The 20,135-nt window shown below is 35.2% G+C and overlaps 1 protein-coding gene across 2 annotated transcripts in view; it reads left to right on the top strand.

Annotated features, from left to right (window-relative positions):
- Positions 1-20,135, top strand: part of LOC111060516 (FAST kinase domain-containing protein 1, mitochondrial) — a 34,845-nt gene that overhangs the window by 4,606 nt on the left and 10,104 nt on the right. For both annotated transcript variants that reach the window (XM_039439317.1, XM_039439316.1), the window contains exons 2-10: positions 271-557; positions 2,780-3,051; positions 4,583-4,654; positions 7,446-7,560; positions 8,274-8,462; positions 8,970-9,124; positions 11,085-11,324; positions 13,569-13,719; positions 15,042-15,168. In XM_039439317.1, the coding sequence (XP_039295251.1) occupies positions 271-557; positions 2,780-3,051; positions 4,583-4,654; positions 7,446-7,560; positions 8,274-8,462; positions 8,970-9,124; positions 11,085-11,324; positions 13,569-13,719; positions 15,042-15,168 (1,608 nt within the window). The remainder of the gene's footprint in view (positions 1-270; positions 558-2,779; positions 3,052-4,582; positions 4,655-7,445; positions 7,561-8,273; positions 8,463-8,969; positions 9,125-11,084; positions 11,325-13,568; positions 13,720-15,041; positions 15,169-20,135) is intronic.

Raw genomic sequence — 20,135 nt, 5'->3', positions numbered from 1 at the left:
TCCTATAGGAAGGAGACCAGCTGGAAGGCCAAAAACTAGATGGTGGGACCAGGTCCGGAAAGATATGAGGAGGATGGGCCTAAAAGAGGAGGACGCGGGTGACCGAAACTTTTGGGGAGGTTTAGTTGATGAGGCCAAGTACCGACTGGGGTACGAGTGGCCACCGCAGTAAGTAAGTAAGTAATTAATTTCCACAATATCAGCTTGTTAACTACACAAAAAGTGAAAAAATGCAGACAATTATCCACCCTTGTTTTGTTGTGATTTTAGAAGCGTGCGAGACAGTGGAAGACTTCAAGCTGGTGACAATCTGCATGTGGAGTATTCTGGAGTTTGCGCCGCGACGCCTCATCGACGACTACCATTCGCTGGTGGAGCGTTTCCTCAGCAAAGACGCGGAGATTCTGCCGGGCAGTCTGGTGAAGTGTGCCTTTGTGCTCGACCCGCCCTCCGTCTACAACAACCCCTACCGGAAGACCATTGTTCGTGTGCTGCGGCTGCTTCAGGACAGGGTTAACCAGTTGAACCACGTCGGCGAGTTTCTCAGGTTGAATAAGGTTAGTTGAAGATAGTTTTCTTATTGAATACAGGTGATGGACCTTTGACTCTCATCGGCAGGCGATTGTTCTAAGTTAGATTGGCAAAGAAGTCGACCAGATGAATCATTGTGTGCATACAAAAATATGAAACTCACTTTAAACTACAGTATTGTTATATTGACAACTAAGTCATCCACAAAATCAATCATTTACGAGAGCTCTTACAAAAATATCTAACTCATTTGAAAGAGCAGTAATGTTAGACAACAGTGTCATCCACAAAGTCAATAATTTAGGAGAGTGCTTAGAAAAATATCTATCTCACTTTAAAGTACCTACAGTGATTGGGAAGCGATAGGCTTCATTTTCGCGCTGATATCCAGCGTTAAGTTGAGACCCAGGCGCCTGCTACTAACGCTGTAAAGGTGACTACTTTGTAGCCGAACTCATCTAAATATGATAAAGTTTGTTGAATAAGTATTGATATTGTGGAATTTTTCCATAATTGAATAGACCCAGTTTTATTTTTGTCACATCCACATTTATTAGACTTGTACACAGGACTGCAGTTTCGTGTTGAAACCAATACTTCTTATGCTTTTGGTATCTTTAACACACTACAGCTGTGTAGGTGTGATGTGTTGGTTTCAACACGAAACTGCAGTCCTGTATACAAGTCTAATAAATGTGGATGAGACAAAAATAAAACTGTGTTTCTTCAATCCTCTAAATATCATTTATGAGTTTAAAAACCGTTTTTCCAGGTTGTTCGGAACCCATTTTGAGGCTGTAGCTGCACTCACGCACAAGCCTGTAGTTCATGTGGGGATCATCCTCAGCAAAAAAATCTCAAATGTCTTGGAATTTTTAAACTTTGAAGTTACTGGCGGGTGGCTTCAGTTGAATGGATTAGATTTTGAGAAACCATTACATCACATTCAAGCATCATAACAAGTAGGGATGAAAGTTTTCCCATCAATGGTATGTTTTAGTATATTGAAAATGAAGCCATAGGAAGACTATATAAAAATGTTGGTACAATGAATGGAAAATCTGAAAAGTGAAGCAGTTCAGCTTTTATGGAGTTTGAACATCATCCAAGTAAACTTGATAGTGTAAACTAGTCAGGTAATTTCAACTAGTGAATAATGTCAAAGTCAAACAAATACTTGAATAATGTTCTCAAGATCTTATCTCTCAAATTGTTATTCTTAAATTCGAAAAATAGCTCTAGCTCACCAAATATTCCTTAAGATCCTCCATAAATTTTGTCCAATAAGACATGGTAAATGCTTTCAATGTAGTTCTGTAAAGCTCAGTAAACTCTATCCACACGAAATATTAGGAGGAACTGACTGAATTCAATTTTATACAAAAAATAAATATGTTTTGGAAGTGGAAGTTATTTTTCATCATTATTGAGACTTTGCTCTTCTATTCATACATAGGCTGTATAGTATTGAATGATACTGCAGTAAGTTTATTCTTGGAAAACTACTTATTATTCTATTTTGCTTATGTAAACAATAAAGCTTGATTCGATTTAATTTGAAAACTGTATGTTTGTTGACAATTATTATAATTTTTGTAATAAAATAAATCCATGTACGTTTTATTTTCATTTTTGTGTTCACACTTGTTTTTAATGACTTTATTGCTTGTATTATTAGATCCTATTAATTTGCAAATATCAGGTTTTCCATTAGCTGTTTGATCAATATGTTTTGGTATTTCAATTCACCGCAGTTCAACTAATTAAATATTGATTCTAAAGAAAAATGAAAAAAACCCAATCTCTCTTCCGGAAACTATGAAGTTACATAATTATTCTTATTAATTTGAAGCAAACAATATCATGACTTTGAACAAAATTGAATACATTGACACACAGTAAAGCATCAATAATATATAATAATTGAACTCAAGTAGCTAGTTTTTCGATAAGATTATGATCCTCAATGAAACATACAGTCAAAATATTCCTGTAATATTCAGCTGTTTCCATGATTTTTAATAACTCTGTATATTAACCATCCTCTTCCCTTCATTTTTAAAAACTGTTATCTTTTCATCTTTAAAAACTGTTCTTTCTTCATCTCTAAAAACAACAGTGTTGAATATGTTTTCATATATTGTAATTTATTTTGTTTCCTCCATAATAAAAACTGTTCTCTTCCCATCTTTAAAAAACCTTGTTGAATGTGTTTATATATATTTAACAATTTTGTTCGTCTCCCCAGGTGTTCATCTACCACTCAGAGCCCTCCTCGCTCCGTGTGGAGTTGAGAGACAACTGCCAACGCTGGCTGAAGAGAGACGAAGACAACGATATCATAGAGGAAGAGCTGAGTTGTGCACTGTTTTACTGTCTGGCTCTGAACACGCCGCACTCGAAACGCTACAGGCTGGCGTCGACGGCTGCCAAGCTGGTCGAGTGCACCGACAACGTCTATGATCTGCTCATGTTGGCCTCTGGACAGCTCAGGACTGTCATGCAGTCGGTGTATTCCAGGTAATTGGATCAAAGTCAAACTGTTATTTTCACTTTTGATGAGGGTAATAATTTGATGAACTGCGAGATCGCACTTGGATTATGGAAAGAAAGTTTTTTCCTCATAACATTAGTAGAACTATAAACTAGATGTTATGCAATCGGTTTATTCCAAGTACAGTCCAGGTTCTTTCTTTATTCATCACATTGTGTACAAATACTTAACATGAGGAAAAGCACAACAAGCTCATGCCCAAAAGTGTCCCATTTCCAATTTATACTATACTGTCCAAATCAAAATGTTGGTTATGTCACTTTCACTTTTCAAAATACAATTTACGCTCTTCAATACTAAGATAAACGAGCAAATTTTGAATCAAATAGATACTATTAGAGTCTAAAATCAAAAAATCTAGAACAGTAACTTAATAATTATTCAAAAAGTCCAAATTTTGATTGAAACTAGAAATTTTTGAGTTAAAATCTTCACACGTTACAGAAAACTACTGAAAAAAGAATTCAGTGATTGAAAAAACTTTAACATTGTCTATCGGCGGAGGGCCAGTCTGGACTGCATAAAAAACATACCCGATAAAAACATTGAACATTTTTGAAAATGTATCTTTCCATAAGCAAAAAATGCTCTTCTATATCTTCTCAAAAGGAACGTGTTGCATCCGAAAAGATACACAAGGAGCTTTAATATATCTTTCCATAATCAACAGATGCTCTTTTGTATCTTCTCAAAAGCAACGTGTTGCATCCGAAAAGATACACAAAGAGCTTCAATGTATCTTTCCAAAAGCAACGTGTTGCATCCGAATATTCTCCAATGTTATCTTTCATCTATGGTCATACTTTCTGTGAGTTAATTAATAGTTCTAATTCAAGATAGGTCATAATATTTGTGAATGATCATTGATCACACTGAGCCCGGGCCACACGTATCATGCAGTGTTCCGATTCTGCTCATGTCCGATCTTTCTGTGTGGTGGTGGGACAGATCACATGACTGACATGGTGGCATGCACAACTCTATAGTGAGGTCCACGTTATAATGGCAGTGGAGAAAGATAGGAGAACAACGTTGCCGATCCTCACTGTCTTGTCAATGCCTGACGGTAGCTGATACAGGTTTATTAATGTAATATTAATTGTTCATTCCCGTTTAAAATAATCAACTATATTTTATCAAGCAAGGAAATTATTTTTTTCAATGATTTCATAATGAATTTTCATAATTATTAAGATGAAATATTTTGTTTATTAATTCTACATTGTTAAAAGCCGATCTGGCAACAGAGCAAAGCGAGAGAGAGATAGCGCTATCCGCTTTGCTGAATGATAGACAAGGATAGCAATACCATTGCTAAACAAACACTGCCATTATAACGTGGACCTCACTATCGGAATTGGAACACTGAATGATAAGTGTGGCTCGAACTTTGAATGTTGTTGACTGCTCTAAAGTAGTATGTTATTGAATGAAGCTGTTTAGCTAATCTGTAAAATTTACTCGATTGTCTAACTAAATAATAATTCATTTTTTCAGCTTCTGGCCGAAAGTTTTGGCGTTCGTGAAGGAAAGCGGCGATGATCAGCTGCTCACGGCTGTAGCGTTTCGGTCAGTTTGCAATATGACTTTTCTTTATTTTTATGAATTCTTATTTTAACAATCATTGTTAAATAATACAGAATGCAGGATACTTTCTCATCATTTAATTTATTTCCATGGGAAACTTACATAATATCTAAATAATTGATTGATTGATTGATTGAGTACTTTATTTATGTAGATTACAATATATACTGGCTTATACACTTATATAAAATAGCTTACAATACAGCAAAATTATAGATGAATTTACAAAATATAAATTAAGAAAATAATTATTGAGCTGTATATGATATGAAAAAAGCAATTTGTAATAACTATAGATAAAATAGATAATATTGTTATGCATCTACATAAATTGGCGGAGCTTTGGACATATCAATGTCCATTCTTCGGAAAGAATATTCGAAGTATCCTTCCCACTAACTCTACCAAAACGTTAATTTCATTAATTCAACTAAGGATTTATTCAAGAATGAAAATATTGTAAAAGTTTTAATTATTATGAAGATTTAAGAGAAAAAAAAACAGAAAATTAATAAAGTAAAGTAATTATATAAGTAAGTAAGATCAAATCATTAATTATTAAAATGGAGTAGGCTGAAAGTAGATCAGGGTAATCAACTTTCAGTAACATACAGCAGTATGCAGTATTGATAAGTATTGATAAGATACCATTAAAATAATATAGGGTACGGCTTAGGGTGAATCAGGCGATTCAGCAACACTGGAAAAACTCCATTCTAATCGCGGTAGTGGAACGCTATTCTGTAGCTCCAGCATTACAGACACTACAGAGAATACACGAAAAGTCTCATAACAGTGTAAAATTCACAATGTCAGCTATTTTAGGAACATATTTATTTGAGAACAAAAACGAATGTCCAGTTAAGTTACAGTATAGTATCTTAAGTCACAAGGACGGAAAGGGGCCTTTTGCAGGCGAGAACGATGTTTCTAGTCGAGGCGTTAGCCGAGACTAGAATTTCATTCGAGCACTGCAAAAGACATTCACATCCAAGTAGCTTACACTATTTTTTGTCATAATATAACATATATCATAACCTATTTTTTGAACATTTTATTAATTTATCAAAATTTAGGAATGGAATAGATTTGTGCCAAGCCTGTTGTTCCTTCCTAATCATATTTATATGATTTGTGATTCTGTCCACGAATAAATAAATAATAATCTAGAAAAGAATAATTGAGAAACAGAAAACATTACCTGCTTGTGCTGACATTACTACATGCATTCTATAAACATAACCTAGTTTACAAGTTTCTAATCAGGAATTTTTTGATTGTAGTTGACAAAACTTCCACCTGGAACGCTAAAAGGCGGGTTTTTGTACCAGTTCTGCTGTTCCAAATACGGAATTAGGAAACATACTCGACTGTAAAGAAAACATATGATTTTATTACAGTATAGTATGCTGTAATGAGAATCATATGTTTATTTGTTCTACAATCAGCTGTTCACCGGCTTGATTTCATGGATGTAAAACAGCTGAAATTGAATGACTATGACAAAAATCTGTTACTCTGCTCTATGTTAACATGCTAGGAAACCTTTTCAACCTCAATTAGCTCGTAATCCTGATTTCCAAAACATGTTTTCAAAATACTTCCAGAGATTCAATTGCTGTTCCCTTGATTAGATTGCACATCACACGGAGACTTTGGCACTGTGAACAGACTTTTTGTGCATTCCTAGTAAGTAAGTGTATTCCTCAGTAAGGTTCCTGTATTCCATGTGATTTTCTGATTCCCAATACGTAAATGGTGAGGTAGGAGCTACAAGATTCTAATGTTCGCGTTTCCCTACCACGACAAAAATAGATTATTTGATATAATAGTAATTGTTGATTGTATCTTTTCTGTTTACGGCTACTTAAAATAATTAAGTGAAGGGTAATAAAATAATTACTGTGATAAAATAATTAAAAAAAGGGTACTGAGATTTTTATTTCTATTTGTAATTGTTGATTCTTGTTGGAATTGATCAATTAATAATTATACTGGGGGTGATGCCCACATAAGCTCTTAGGCTTTGCGTGGGTAATGAGTGAGAGGGATGATAATGAGAGATGACGACTATTTTTTAGGTAGTCGGGACTGATTCTATCTCAAGTATATTTTATTGTCAAGAAAATATATTTCTTCATGATTTCATAATACATTTTTATGATTGAAATAAAATATTTTGGTAGTCATATCCAACGATAAACAGCTATATTATAATTAAACGAAAATCAAAATTAAATGCTGTAATTCACCCCCGAAGACTTTTGCTACTGCAAATATTACAGCATTCAATTTGGATCGTTTAATAATAATTATCAATTCATTAGCATTTGAATAATTGCAACATCTCAGTAATTTCCATCTGTAAACAACTATATCTTTAGCCCCTTAATGAATTCTGATCGCAGATTGCTCTCTATGTGTCCAGGCCCTTAGTCCTTCTTCAAATCATAGCAATGTAGTTGAGCAATATTCAAAACATAGCAACTTCGAGCTATTCCTCTGTAATTATCTAAAATCCAATTCATTATAACACTTTTATTACCTTTTTGCACATTAAATTTGAAAAAAGAAAGATGTGTGAGTGTGTGTGTGAGTGTAGCATCAAAAAATCTTTTCATTGACCTCCTACTTGTATACAAATTAAGAATAATTTAGTAATTTGAATTTTTATTTTGACGGGAACCAGCTGTATAGAAGTTTTCATCTTGAATATTATTTGAGTTGATTTCACACATTGATACTAGATTTGAAAGATGTTTGATGTTTGCAGGTACGTGGAGGTGATGTCGACAAAACGGTGCGTGGAATTCGAGAACGAGGTGCTGGAAATGTTATTCGAGCTGTTGGACCGAGACTCTGTGATGGGCCCCAGTCGATTGGCACAGGTCAACTTATTTACATTTCTATCAAGATTATTCAATTTACTTTACTTTTGCACTGGAGTGATCCGTGGTCTAGAGTATAGAGTGCTGGCGTAGCAGCGCTGTGATCCCGGGTTCAAACCTGCTTATTACCAAAAAAATTTGACATGGTCATTTCCGTGTTATCAGATGAACACAGTGAAGTGTCGGTCCCGGCTGAAGTGTTACAGTCGTAATCCTATTGACGGCTTTGGCGACCTGGGACCTTCCCGCAAGGGACTCCCCGCGAACAAAAGCCAAACGAATTTACTTCACTTTTCACCAGTTCAAGGACCCTACAATATTTGAAAACCAATATCAGGGAAGAAATTGCTAACATAACGCCTGCAATGCTGGCAGGAGTCATGACAAACGCCAAAAATCGGTTTACTCAGTGTATGGAGAATGGGGAACGGGGAACGTCATCTATCTGATTTGATATTCAAAACTAATTGAAACAAAACTTTATTATATGTGTCTACATTACAAAAAATAAATACAAACTTTCTGATCCATACAAAGAGTTTTATTTAGTTTTCAAAAAAGGAAGTTTCGCTGCCGCACTCTGTACTCACATTTGTAGAACGCTTTGGAACGTCATATCCATCTTTAACACTGGCTGACACTTCTGTTGTGGTACTTACACCCTCTGTATAAGAATTCAATAAATTTAATTTGTATTTTGATCTTGTTAACAGGTAGCCATGTGCACCTTATCTATAATGGACTCATCTGCGCATGTGCAGTACAGCCGGCAGCTGACGGCGCTGTTTGAGCGCGTGTTTGCGCAAATTGGGCGATTCAGCATTTTCGACACGGCCAGTCTGTCGCGCGGTCTAATGCGTGTCGTGCGACAGGGTCGCGTCTCCGACCATCTGCCGCTCTACGTCAGTACGCATCCATTCTAACTAACTAATTCTTTTTATTCTATTTTATTTATTTTGAAAAAAGAAATAACAGACATGTTAGCCCAAAACTGTTTCCTGTACAAAAATATTACACTGTACGATATATTTTACTGAACAATTAATACTTATAACAGAAAAAATCAAATAGCAGAATATTAAATATAGATTTATGATATATTTATGCTTATCGCTTTTATTGACATTTTTCGTCGAGGCTCCCAGAGAGGCTTCGTGCTCACTAATTCTTTGTTTTGCTATTGGCTTGCCGAAGTTCGGTTGGCTTCTTCCCCTAGCTCGAGCTTGCTCTTTTGGGGAAGTAGTACCTAATGTTCTATTTTGTAGATTAATTTTTTTAATGCATGGTGTATTGTATAGTTTATTGATTTAATTTGTAATTGATGAGGAATAAAGAATAATGCATTGTATATCTCAATATCTCTTAAAATCACTTGTTCAGCTATTTTAGTTGTATGATTGGTGTTACAGATTCAGCTTGAAAAAGAGCTTAGTGCCACCAGTCTGGAATTCTTGGACGACAAGAGTCTGTCGCTGTATGACATCAACCTGCTGTGTCGGGGCCTCATCAATCGCACGCAATTCAATGTCGCTTCGTCGCCGTATTTGTCCAGAGTTCTTGAAAGGTGAGTGATAGCGGTTTTAAATAAGTGTAGATTAATCCATCTACAATATAATAAAGGAAAGATTGGCTTATACACGCTCGGGACAGTCCGCTTAATATGATAGGAATATTTTGATGTGCTTATACATTGTAAAGTTGTTCTGGCAATGCCTCATCAATCGCACGCAATTCAATGTCGCTTGAATAATTATTATCCTTTTCATGTCCTTCAGCGAGTTTTCCCAGGGATGAGTCCTAGTGCAATCGAATTTTTATACCATAAACCTCCTATGTTCCAAATTTCGTGAAAATCCCTTGAGCCGTTTTCGAGATCCGTTGGACATAAATATATAACCAAATAAATAACCATATAAAATATGGTAATAATGTAATATTTACAGAAATTGTTCGCTTAATATGATAGGATCATTTTGATGTGCTTATACAATGTAAAGTTGTTCTGGCAATGATGAATCTTGAATATTTGCCGTTATTTACCTGACGACGTCCATGTACTTTGTGTAAATGCTCATGACAATAAAGAATGAATTTGAATTTGTTTGTGCTAGGTACCGCGACGCAGACTGGTCAGAGATCAGTTTTCGTTCACTGCGCTACTCTATGTTCAACCTGGTGCGACTGCACTGATGTGTATCTAATAATGAATGAAATACTCGTGTGTTTGTGTCCAAGTAATGAATGAATGAAATGTGTTAGTGTCCAAGTAAGTAATGAATGAAATGTTGTTTTGTGTTAGGTACCGCGACGTGGACTGGTCAGAGATCAGTTTTCGTTCACTGCGCTACTCTATGTTCAACCTGGTGCGACTGCACTGATGTGTATCTAGTAATGAATGAAATACTCGTATGTTTGTGTCCAAGTAAGTAATGAGTTCTTGGTTTTTAATAATTAAAGGTGTGTGCTTGCTGAGAACGGTCACATGATCAGAGTTCCAGCCGCCTTGAGAGGATGTAGGTATGTCGAATATCTATATCCTCCCAAGACCTAAGGCTGTCATCACGCTGCTGATAACAGCATTTTTCTTGTGACTCAATTGATCATAAAAAATCACCATTGCAAAACTCCACAAGATCTCTGAATACAGTGTTCAATTTCTTTCTTTTGACTTTCCTCTGCCTTTAACTGGCAGAATGTCAATGGCATCTTGTTTATTCATTTGATAATTTGACAAGCACATTCAATTTAACTGACAGAGTATCAACAGATATTTACTCATCTATTTGATGATTTGACAATCGAATTCAATCTAACCGACAGAGTATCAACGGTGATTTATTCATTTATTGATAGTTTGAATTCAATTTGAATGACAACTAAAGTATTTTGAGCGAGTTCTCTAGCCACACTAGTTTAATTAAGATAAAATATAGGTAGCATAAGGAGATATCCCACGGTACCGGTCGTTTATGTTCCAAATTTCAAGCCGAGTTTTTGTTAACTCAAGCAAATCACTGTCTATTATTTCTGTTTTGGCAGGGTGAGTGTGTAAGAACGGCACTGTATGAGAGACTACCAGCGTCTCATAGCTTCACCGAAAAGAATTACTAGGACTATTGGCTTGAATTAACAGTGAAATTTGGAATATACACGCTCCATGCCATGGAATATTTTCGTATGCTAAGTTTTCTCTATGGTTTAGTTTAACTCAGCATGAGAATAAATCTCCTAAGTACCTTGGATACTGTCGATCTAGTATCCCCAGTCTTCGACATCAAGTATCCAAGTAATTAATAAATGAAATGTGTTTGTGTCCAAGTAATTAATGAATGAAATGTATTTATACCCAAGTAAGTAATGAATGAAATTTGTTTTTGTCCAAGTAATTAATGAATGAAATGTGTTGCACAAACTTTGTGTCCAAGTAATTTTAATGAATGAAATCTGTTTGTGTCCAAGTAAGTAATGAATGAAATTTGCTTTTGTCCAATTAAGTAATGAATGAAAATGTTGTTTTGTGTTAGGTACCGCGACGTGGACTGGTCAGAGATCAGTTCTCGTTCACTGCGCTACTCGATGTTCAACCTGGTGCGACTGCACTGCTGTGTTCCCCCTCTGCTGTCCAAGATGGTGGCCTATGTGGTGCAGGAGGCCGATAATGTGACGGGCAGCACAGTCAGTCTCCTACTCCATGGACTCTACAAGCTGGGCTACTTGCCCGATGACGACCGATTCTATGAGGCTGTCATTAATGCTACAATCAAGTGAGTCTGAATTATTTGTGTATCCATAGTGCTTTACAATTATAGTGAGACTCACGTTATTGACATAGTGAGGTCCATATTATAATGGCAGTGGAGAAAGATATGAGAACAGCGTTACCGATTCTCTGCCTTGTCACTGCCTTCTATAAAGTATAGCTGATGATACCGGTACCGGTATATCTGATGTAATATTAACTGTTTATTATTGTTTAAAATGATCAATCATATTTTATTCGTCAAGAAAATATAGTTGACCGAAGCGAAGCTGAGGTCTTAGTTTCGACTCGATCGGCTTTTTTCTGTTTGTTTGTTTGTACCGCAGTTATTGTCCGATTTGGATGAAATTTGGTAAACAAGTTCTTTGAAACAATGCGCAGAAACGTATGTGTAACGATTTTTGATGAGACTTCCGGTTTTAATATAAATTGAATATAAAATGTGCCGCTCTAAAATGTGCTGTATTGAATGAATGGTATCGATAGATCGTTGGAATGCTATCGATAGCAGACAAGAGTTGTCAGCGGTGAACCTTGAAACGTCTGAGCCGCTCCAAATCATACTGTATTCATTAATTGAAGAAAACTTCTCACTTGATTGCACTATTTCTTCCCTTTTTAACACGATATTTCCCTGTTTCATAGATGAATAGTTTCTAGACCTACCGAACCGGCCGGAGACATCACAGCTTTGTTAGCTCTTGTTTTCGTTTTAGTATGAGATCGGAAACCGACTTGTGAGCATAAACATTCTGCATAGGCATAACAAGCTATACAGGCGAAATAATTATTAGCAACCTCCTGTCATTGTCACCAACAAACCTATCTTATTTAGAATCATTTTCCGTCTCACTATCGTCTGTGAGACGATACATAGTCTAAATTGCCTACTGCATATTCCATTTTTCTATCAATTGACCGATTTCTTATAATTAATTGTTAGAAAATTTGTAATATTGTGAATATGGGGACGATATGAAGGTATTATCTCCTTGAGAGACATTTATAAGTCCGGTGTCCTTGGAAACAATGTCTTTAGCACTTTCGATGGAGAAAATAATAGATGACATGGATAAATCTTCACAATATACTGTACTTTCTTAATGGCCCTTCTCATTAGTTTGAAAATTGTAGGCTATTCATGAGCGAGGTCTACTGTTCGCAGAACTACTAGTTTGTAATGATTTAATAACAAATTCCCTTAATTGAGATTAAATAAGTATTTTGTTGAATAATTAATGTGTCTACATTGCTGAAAAACGATATGGAAACCTTGCGGTGCTAGAAAAGGATAGCGCTATCTGCTTTGTCGAATGATAGGCAAGGATAGCAACACCAGTGTTAATCAAATACTGCCATTATAACGTGGACCTCACTATAGTGAGATTCACTTCAAACTGTCTGAATTCCTTATCAATAACGTCAACGTTTCCCATTCAACGAGTGCTGACAGCTAGAAAAGTGAATCTTACTATTGTTTCTTCTACTCTCAAATTAAATTGCCACATGTTAGGTATCTAACATGTTTCACACACACACACACACCACACCACACACACACACACACACCACACACACCACACACACACACAACACACACACACACACCACACACACACACACACACACACACACACACACACACACACACACACACACACACACACACACACACACACACACACACACACACACATGTTAATCATGCATGCCTTCCATGGTGTCCTCATCATTTTGTTTTCCATGTACTTGTGATTTATTCATATTAATTTGGCAATTTGATTTGATTTGTCATCAGCGAGAGGCCTCTAACATAAAATAAACAACCAATAACAATAGATAAACAACTGAAAAATTACAAATTATAATTACTTAAAACAATGTGTAACCTCAAATAGAGCAGCAAAGAAAAAAATAAATAATCGGAGATAAAAACCTAACCTTGAAACAGTTTGTTAGAAGCCTTTAACTGTTCTGCTTCAGAATGCACAAGACATGATATTTCTATCTTTAATGACAAAGCTGTTGAAACAGTCGTACTACTCATATATAACATTAAACATACAAAATAATATGCATAAGGTTTATTGGCATATAGATCACCTGACACGCACAAACGAATAATTTTAATAATTAAGGATTTTTACAATAAATGAATAACCTGTCATATATTTGTATGCTTTTTCAAATGATTTGATTGAGCTTTTTAAAGGGATTTTTAGTGATGAGTTATTGTGGTTGATAATAGGGATGCAGACATGATGGCCGGTTTGGCTCTACTGCAGACAGCTCTGGCTCTAGCCTGGGCCAACCGACTGCCCTCCTCCCTCATCCAGGCCATTTTCGACGTCGACTTTCTCAACGATCTCGACCACGAAATCAAATTCGGCTACTCAAAGGTAACATTAAAAATATACTACAATAACCAGGAATGCTACTCAAACCTGGTTACTCTAATCTATAATATTATAAAGGAAGGAATTGGCTAATAGATGTACGGGATACGGAATACATGTTGACGCATCATCACGTCTGAACTACAGAACTGATTGCCAAATCTTTTATATTTTATGAAGAAATTAAATTAATTTCAAGAATAAATTACTTGAAAATCTAATCTCAATTAGGAAAATTCATTACTAGATCATGAAAAGATATATTTTCTTGGTGAATAAAATAGATTTGAATTGAAATTAATCATTATTCACAAGAATAAACAATTTTATTAATTTGTTGTACAAAACACTATAATCATAATTAATATTCTATCGGATAATACAGAAAGCGGTAAAAACAGAGATTTAGCAACCACGCAGTTCTATAATAATCTCCACTTACTTTATAACTTGAATCTCACTATAGGAGAAAAATAATCTGGATCCTAAAACCCCTACAGAGACAAGTTTTTGTCGAAATTCAAGTTGTCGGTCAACACTCATATAGTTTGTGTACCGTAGATTTAGTGAATGACGTCCTTTATCATCCCAATTTGCTGAATCTTGTGCAGTAGCGAATCATGGATTGTCTTCAATCTGACAGAATATTATCGAAGTAAGTTTTGAGCCAGGGGTTAACGAGTATACGGCGTGATTCAAAAAGAATACCACAAGTTTGAAAATTGATAACTCTGCAAAGAATAAACGGAGAGTAAAGCACTATCTGGCATCGATTTGAGGAAGCTCTGAAGTTTTTTTAGTTCCTTATTTAGTCCCATTGGCACTCATCTGTCCGTGTCTATTTGAATGAAAACTATCCGAGGCAATGGATCGGCTGCTAAGCAGCTCAAGACAGGGCACTTCATCACTGGCCTCCAAGAAGCCCTGAGCTCACCCCCTCTGATTTTTTTCTGTGGGGGTATGTTAAAAGATGAAGTGTATCGTCCTCCTCTACCAGCTAACATTGAGGAGCTCAAACAAGGAATAACAGCAGCTATACAAACTGTTACGCCCGATATGCTACTGAGGGTGTGGAACGAGTTCGAGTATCGTATTGATATCACTCGAGTGTCTGGAGGGGGTCACATTGAACATTTGTGAACTTGTTTTCTAGTGGGGAAAAATTTATTTTAATACTCTTCATTTTGATTTACAACCTAAGTTTCTATTATGTTTCCTTGATTAAATACAGATTTTCAAAGTTGTGGTATTCTTTTTGAATTACGCTGTATTATGCTGTGTTGAATTCATAGAATATATCTGATTCTTTTTCATCTTCTTTTCAGATTTCTTACCCAATAAGAGTGAGAAGGTGTCTGATGAAGCTGAATAGATCGGTATGTCTGGACTTCCCCGAAGCCGGGGTGCCTTGGTTCCACGCCGATTTCTGTAGACAGGAGGATCTACTGCATGGTAAGTCATTTCATCTAGTTGAAAAACACTAACACCTGACTGCACAGAAGTCTTCTGTTAATCCCCATTATGCCACGGGAAACGATCAAAGAAGCTTTCTTCTCAGAAAAACCGTCTCTGATTGGTTCTCATGGAATTTAATCATGATTACAATTCAACAGGTTTTTGTGCAACTAGGCCCAACAATTTTTTGTTTCTTTTGATTGTATGGTATGAGATGTTGTGATATTTCTCCATAATTGAAAGAATAAAACGTTGATGTTGTCAATACCACTATACCGGGTTATTCAAAAAGGACTTTACAGCTTTGAAAATTAATATAAATCTTATTAAACAAGGTACAGTGCTGGTTTTGGTATTATTTTGAAGGAAAACACTTCAAGTTTTGACTCGCGTAGTCCGCTAGTGCCTGGTCGCGCCGCACAAGCGCTAGCGGCAGTTACATCAAAGATGGGTGCCCGACCCGAGCGTGCTAGCTGTGTGTTTTGGTTTAAAAAACTGCATAGTGTACCTTATATGTTGCAGAAATTTTTGATACCACAGATCGATGAGGATGACCGAGAACGAAATGTTTTCTTTATGGAAGATGGCGCACCACCACACTATCTGACTGACGTCCGGGATTTTCTTAATGACCGCTTTCCAAATCAGTGGATTGGCCGTAATGCGTCAATTGCATGGCCCCTTGCTCCCCAGACCTAACAGCGTTGGGTTTTTTCTTGTGGGGTTTCATAAAAGATATGGTGTATATGTAACTCTTTTGCCAGCCACTTTCAAAGAAACTTTCAAAATCGATAAAAACTTGAAGTAAATGCAACTCTGTTTACATATAGGTTGCAGAATCGCTCTTTATTATAAGCAATATGTCAATCAATCAATCAATCAATTTAATTGGAAAATAATTTTTTTTTACAATGTTGGGTCCTGCTAAACCCATGGGTTTTTCAGCAGGTGCCATATCAAAACAAAATTTTCACAACTTTAAATTAAAATAAAGTACAAATAAAATAAAATTAGGCTATTTGTCGTGAATACAAGAAATGAAAGAAAAAGGAATTACAATAATAATGAGAAAATAAAAAGAACATAATAATCAGAAGTAAGAGTAATAGAGTTAATAAATAACATTATTATAAGCATGATAAATAAGGAGTTAATTAAGAACTAAAAGGAATAAAAGAAGGAATAAAGTAGGAAGTATTTTATACAATATTAATATTACTAAATTATTAGTCGTTCAGGCTGGCGGCAGTGACTTTACAACATATATATAATAATTTAAAACCAGCGGAATAGGCTATTTGAAAGATGAAAAAGAAAATTCATCGTACGCAGGCCTATTAGAAATTATTATTCAAATAATGATAATAAATATTTATTGTTTATTTCAGAATTTAGAGTACTATTATCACTGAGTTTTATTCTCATTTCGATTTCACTGGGTTGAAATCAAGTTGGGATTGTTTATTACATAGATCATTACATCCGTTTTTGAGTAGTCTCTTATGTTTGCAGGTAGTTTGTTGAAAAGGAAAGGTATTATGTAGAGCAGAGATCTTTTTCCATAAATATTATTGAACCGGGGAATTTGGTATATTATTGGTGACCTGAAATTGTAATGGGCAGGAGGAGCTAGAAGTCTATAGTGGAAATTATTTTTGAAAAATACTATTATTTTGAAGGTGTAAAAATTTCTTGGTGTCAGAGTTTGATAAAAAATTTGTAGGGTTTGAAGGTTGTTCAAATTTAAGTTTAGATGGGGTATTCTAGACGAAATAACTTTTAGGATCCTCAACTGTATTTTCTCTACTCTCAATAATAAGTAATTTGCAGCACAGCCCCATGATTGAACTCCATATCGTATAAAGGATTCTACTAACGACTTATAAATTAAATACAGGCAATCAACAGTGATGTTTTTATGTAAATAAAATATTTTAGCGCTTAATGCCTGGAGTTTCTTGGATATATTGTCAATTTGAGAATGCCATCTCATGTTACAATCTATCATTATTCCAAGGTAACGTGTATCACTGACCAAAGACAGAGATGGACAACTACAGTTTTCAAAAGAGTTAGTGAAGAGGCACTTACAGTTGTGAACAAAGATTTTTGGAGCTCCTTCACATCTAATATGGGGTGATTTGAAATGCATTAACACTGTTTTTTTTCTTGTTAATTACCAAGTTTCTATCATGAGACCATCTGAGAATTCGATTGAAATCTGATTGGAGTAATTGCTCCGCCGCCCAATGCGCGACTAGTAGAGCCGTGTCATCAGCATACATAAAAATTTCTCCATGTCTTATTACACTTGATATGGAATTAACATAGATATTATAGAGAACTGGACCCAGTATACTTCCTTGAGGGACTCCAAGATCATCATTTCTGATCAAATCACTGTGGTTGTCGTCAATTTTAACCTTAAAATATCTATCCTTCAAATAACTCTCAAATAATCTAAGTCTGTTGCCAGTTATTCCTATACTATTGAGGTCTTCTAACAATATTTTATGGTTAAGGGTATCAAATGCTTTTGAGTAATCTATAAATATGGCTAACACATGATATCTGTTATTCAGGAAAGTATTGATTTTATGTGAAAAATTTGATAAAAGTATTTCTGTACATTTTCCTTTTTCAAAACCATACTGGGCATTGGACAGAATATCGTTTTCAGACAGATATTTATTTAAATTTGTGAGTAAATATCTTTCAAATATTTTTTCTGGTGTAGACAGTTTCGAAATTGGTCTGTAATTATCTAGATTGTCTCTTTTCCCGGATTTAAAAATTGGATTGATAATTGAGATTTTCAAGGAGTCAGGAAATATACCCTTAGAAATAGACAAATTGATCATACGACACAGTGGAGCACACAAATGATCTTTCAAGAGTTGTAGCTCCAGTACTCCAATACCATCAATACCTGGCGATTTATTTTTGTCCATACTGTCAACTATTTTTTCTATATCATGAACCCGGGCCTTCCTTAAATAGAAGCTGGAGTTAGGTGGAATGTGGACAGTGTCGTTAAGAATGAGTGGATAAAGGTGTGACGTGTTTCTAATATTATTAATGAAAGATTTCGCAAACGCTGAGCAGAGTTCAGATGCACTATTGAATTTATTGGATAAATCTCTTAGAATTCGGCTACCAGAATCGTCTGAAGCCCTACCCAAAATTCCATTAATACATTTCCATTTCGATTTTATGTCATTTTTTGAGTTGGCAAATTTTTTTATTATGTGTTCACGTTTTGTTAAAGAGATTTCTTTATTAAGTTTGTTACGATAACTTTGATATTCGTTTCTATACTGGATGTTGGACGGATTACTCTTACTGCGCCTAAACAGTCTGTCTCTAATTTTGAGTTTATTATGAAGCGATTCAGTCATCCAATTATTTTTGAAATTGAGTTTTATGTTTTTAACGTGAATTATTTTCTTAAATTGTTTACTTGCTATGTCAAAGTTCAGCTTAATCTTATCATAAATTAAATTAGGTGAAAGGAGTGAAAAGCAGCTATTCCACTCACTTTGTTTCAACATATCAATAAGTTTATTTTTATCTATGATTTCTTTATAAGTATCTGACTTTTGATTTTCTTTTGATAAATAATTGTGAAGGATTTTACAACTGATGATATAGTGATCCGATATTTTCAAGTTGATCACACCTGTATGACAAGTAAGGCTATTATCAGTAAGTCGAATAAATAAGTGATCAATACAGGACTGGGTAAGCAGATCCTGTCTGAATTCTTCCCTAGTAACAATAGAGACACCCTTCTTACAACCGTAAGATAAGAGCATAGATTCATATAATTGAACAAATTGATCGTCCCGTTTCAGAAGATCACTGTTTGTATCTCCTACAATGATTAGATTAGATTTATTTTCTAGTTTAGAGATTACGTTTTCAAGATCATTGATGAATCTGACTTTAGAGTACTGTGAGGTCTGTACAAACTGATTACATAGATACGAATATTTTGAAACTTAAGTTCCAGAAAAATGAATTCAAAATTAACAATATTGAAATCGAAATCTATTTGAACAAAGGAAATATTGTCTTTCACATAAGCAGCAAGTCCGTGTTGAAACCTATTAGAAGCGTATTTGAAAACAGATCTATAGCCGGCCATCTCAAAGATACCACTCAAATTATTATCAATATTGATTTCAGACAAGAATATAATATCAATATTTGAATGACGGATAGCTAGTGTGAGTTCATCGAAATGTTTTCTTAATGATCTTATATTGAGATAGATTATTTTTATTTGAAACGGCGAAAGAGTTGAATGAAAATTACTATAATAATCAGTATCAAGAAGCCAGTTATCTATCAATAGTTGGATAAGGCCTGCAAGGCAGAATCATATCGTCAAATTGAAAATCCTCTTCGATCATAACAGAGATTAGATAGTACTAGTTTCTGTTATTATTAAAGTTATTATATTGGTACTATGATAAATGTTACTGAGAATACTGTACTAGATCTTAACAATCGGGTAGATCACTAAATAATTTTATCAAGATCCACGAAAGACTTGATTCTAATAATATGTGCGTGATCCTCCCTCCTAACGAGGATTCTGCCCTGCGAGGTCCATACATATTTATATTTAAGAGGCATAGCTCTGAGCTTGGCTTGCATAAACAGTTTTTTGTTGAAGGCTGATAGATTTTCGTTGAAATAAATCCTTTTTTCAGTTGTATTCCCCACCAATTTGTTTGTTAATTTCGCAGCACGACCTTTGGTAAGCCAATCAGAGCGAACTAATTTCGAAACGGATTGAACAATTAAAACTGGAGATTTTTCGCCGTGAGTATCAGCAGGTTTGCGCACTGGTAGCCTGTGGACTCCACTAACATCACTTATTTGGAAATTAACATCAATCTTTTCAGCAATTACTTGCAAATCTTCGATTGGAGACCTGCTAGACGTTTCAAGGCAAT

This window comes from Nilaparvata lugens, chromosome 12 (genome assembly GCF_014356525.2).
Source record: "Nilaparvata lugens isolate BPH chromosome 12, ASM1435652v1, whole genome shotgun sequence".
Classification (NCBI taxonomy): domain Eukaryota; kingdom Metazoa; phylum Arthropoda; class Insecta; order Hemiptera; family Delphacidae; genus Nilaparvata; species Nilaparvata lugens.
Note: the sequence above shows the minus strand (reverse complement) of the source record. Positions and strands in the feature narration are given on the sequence as shown.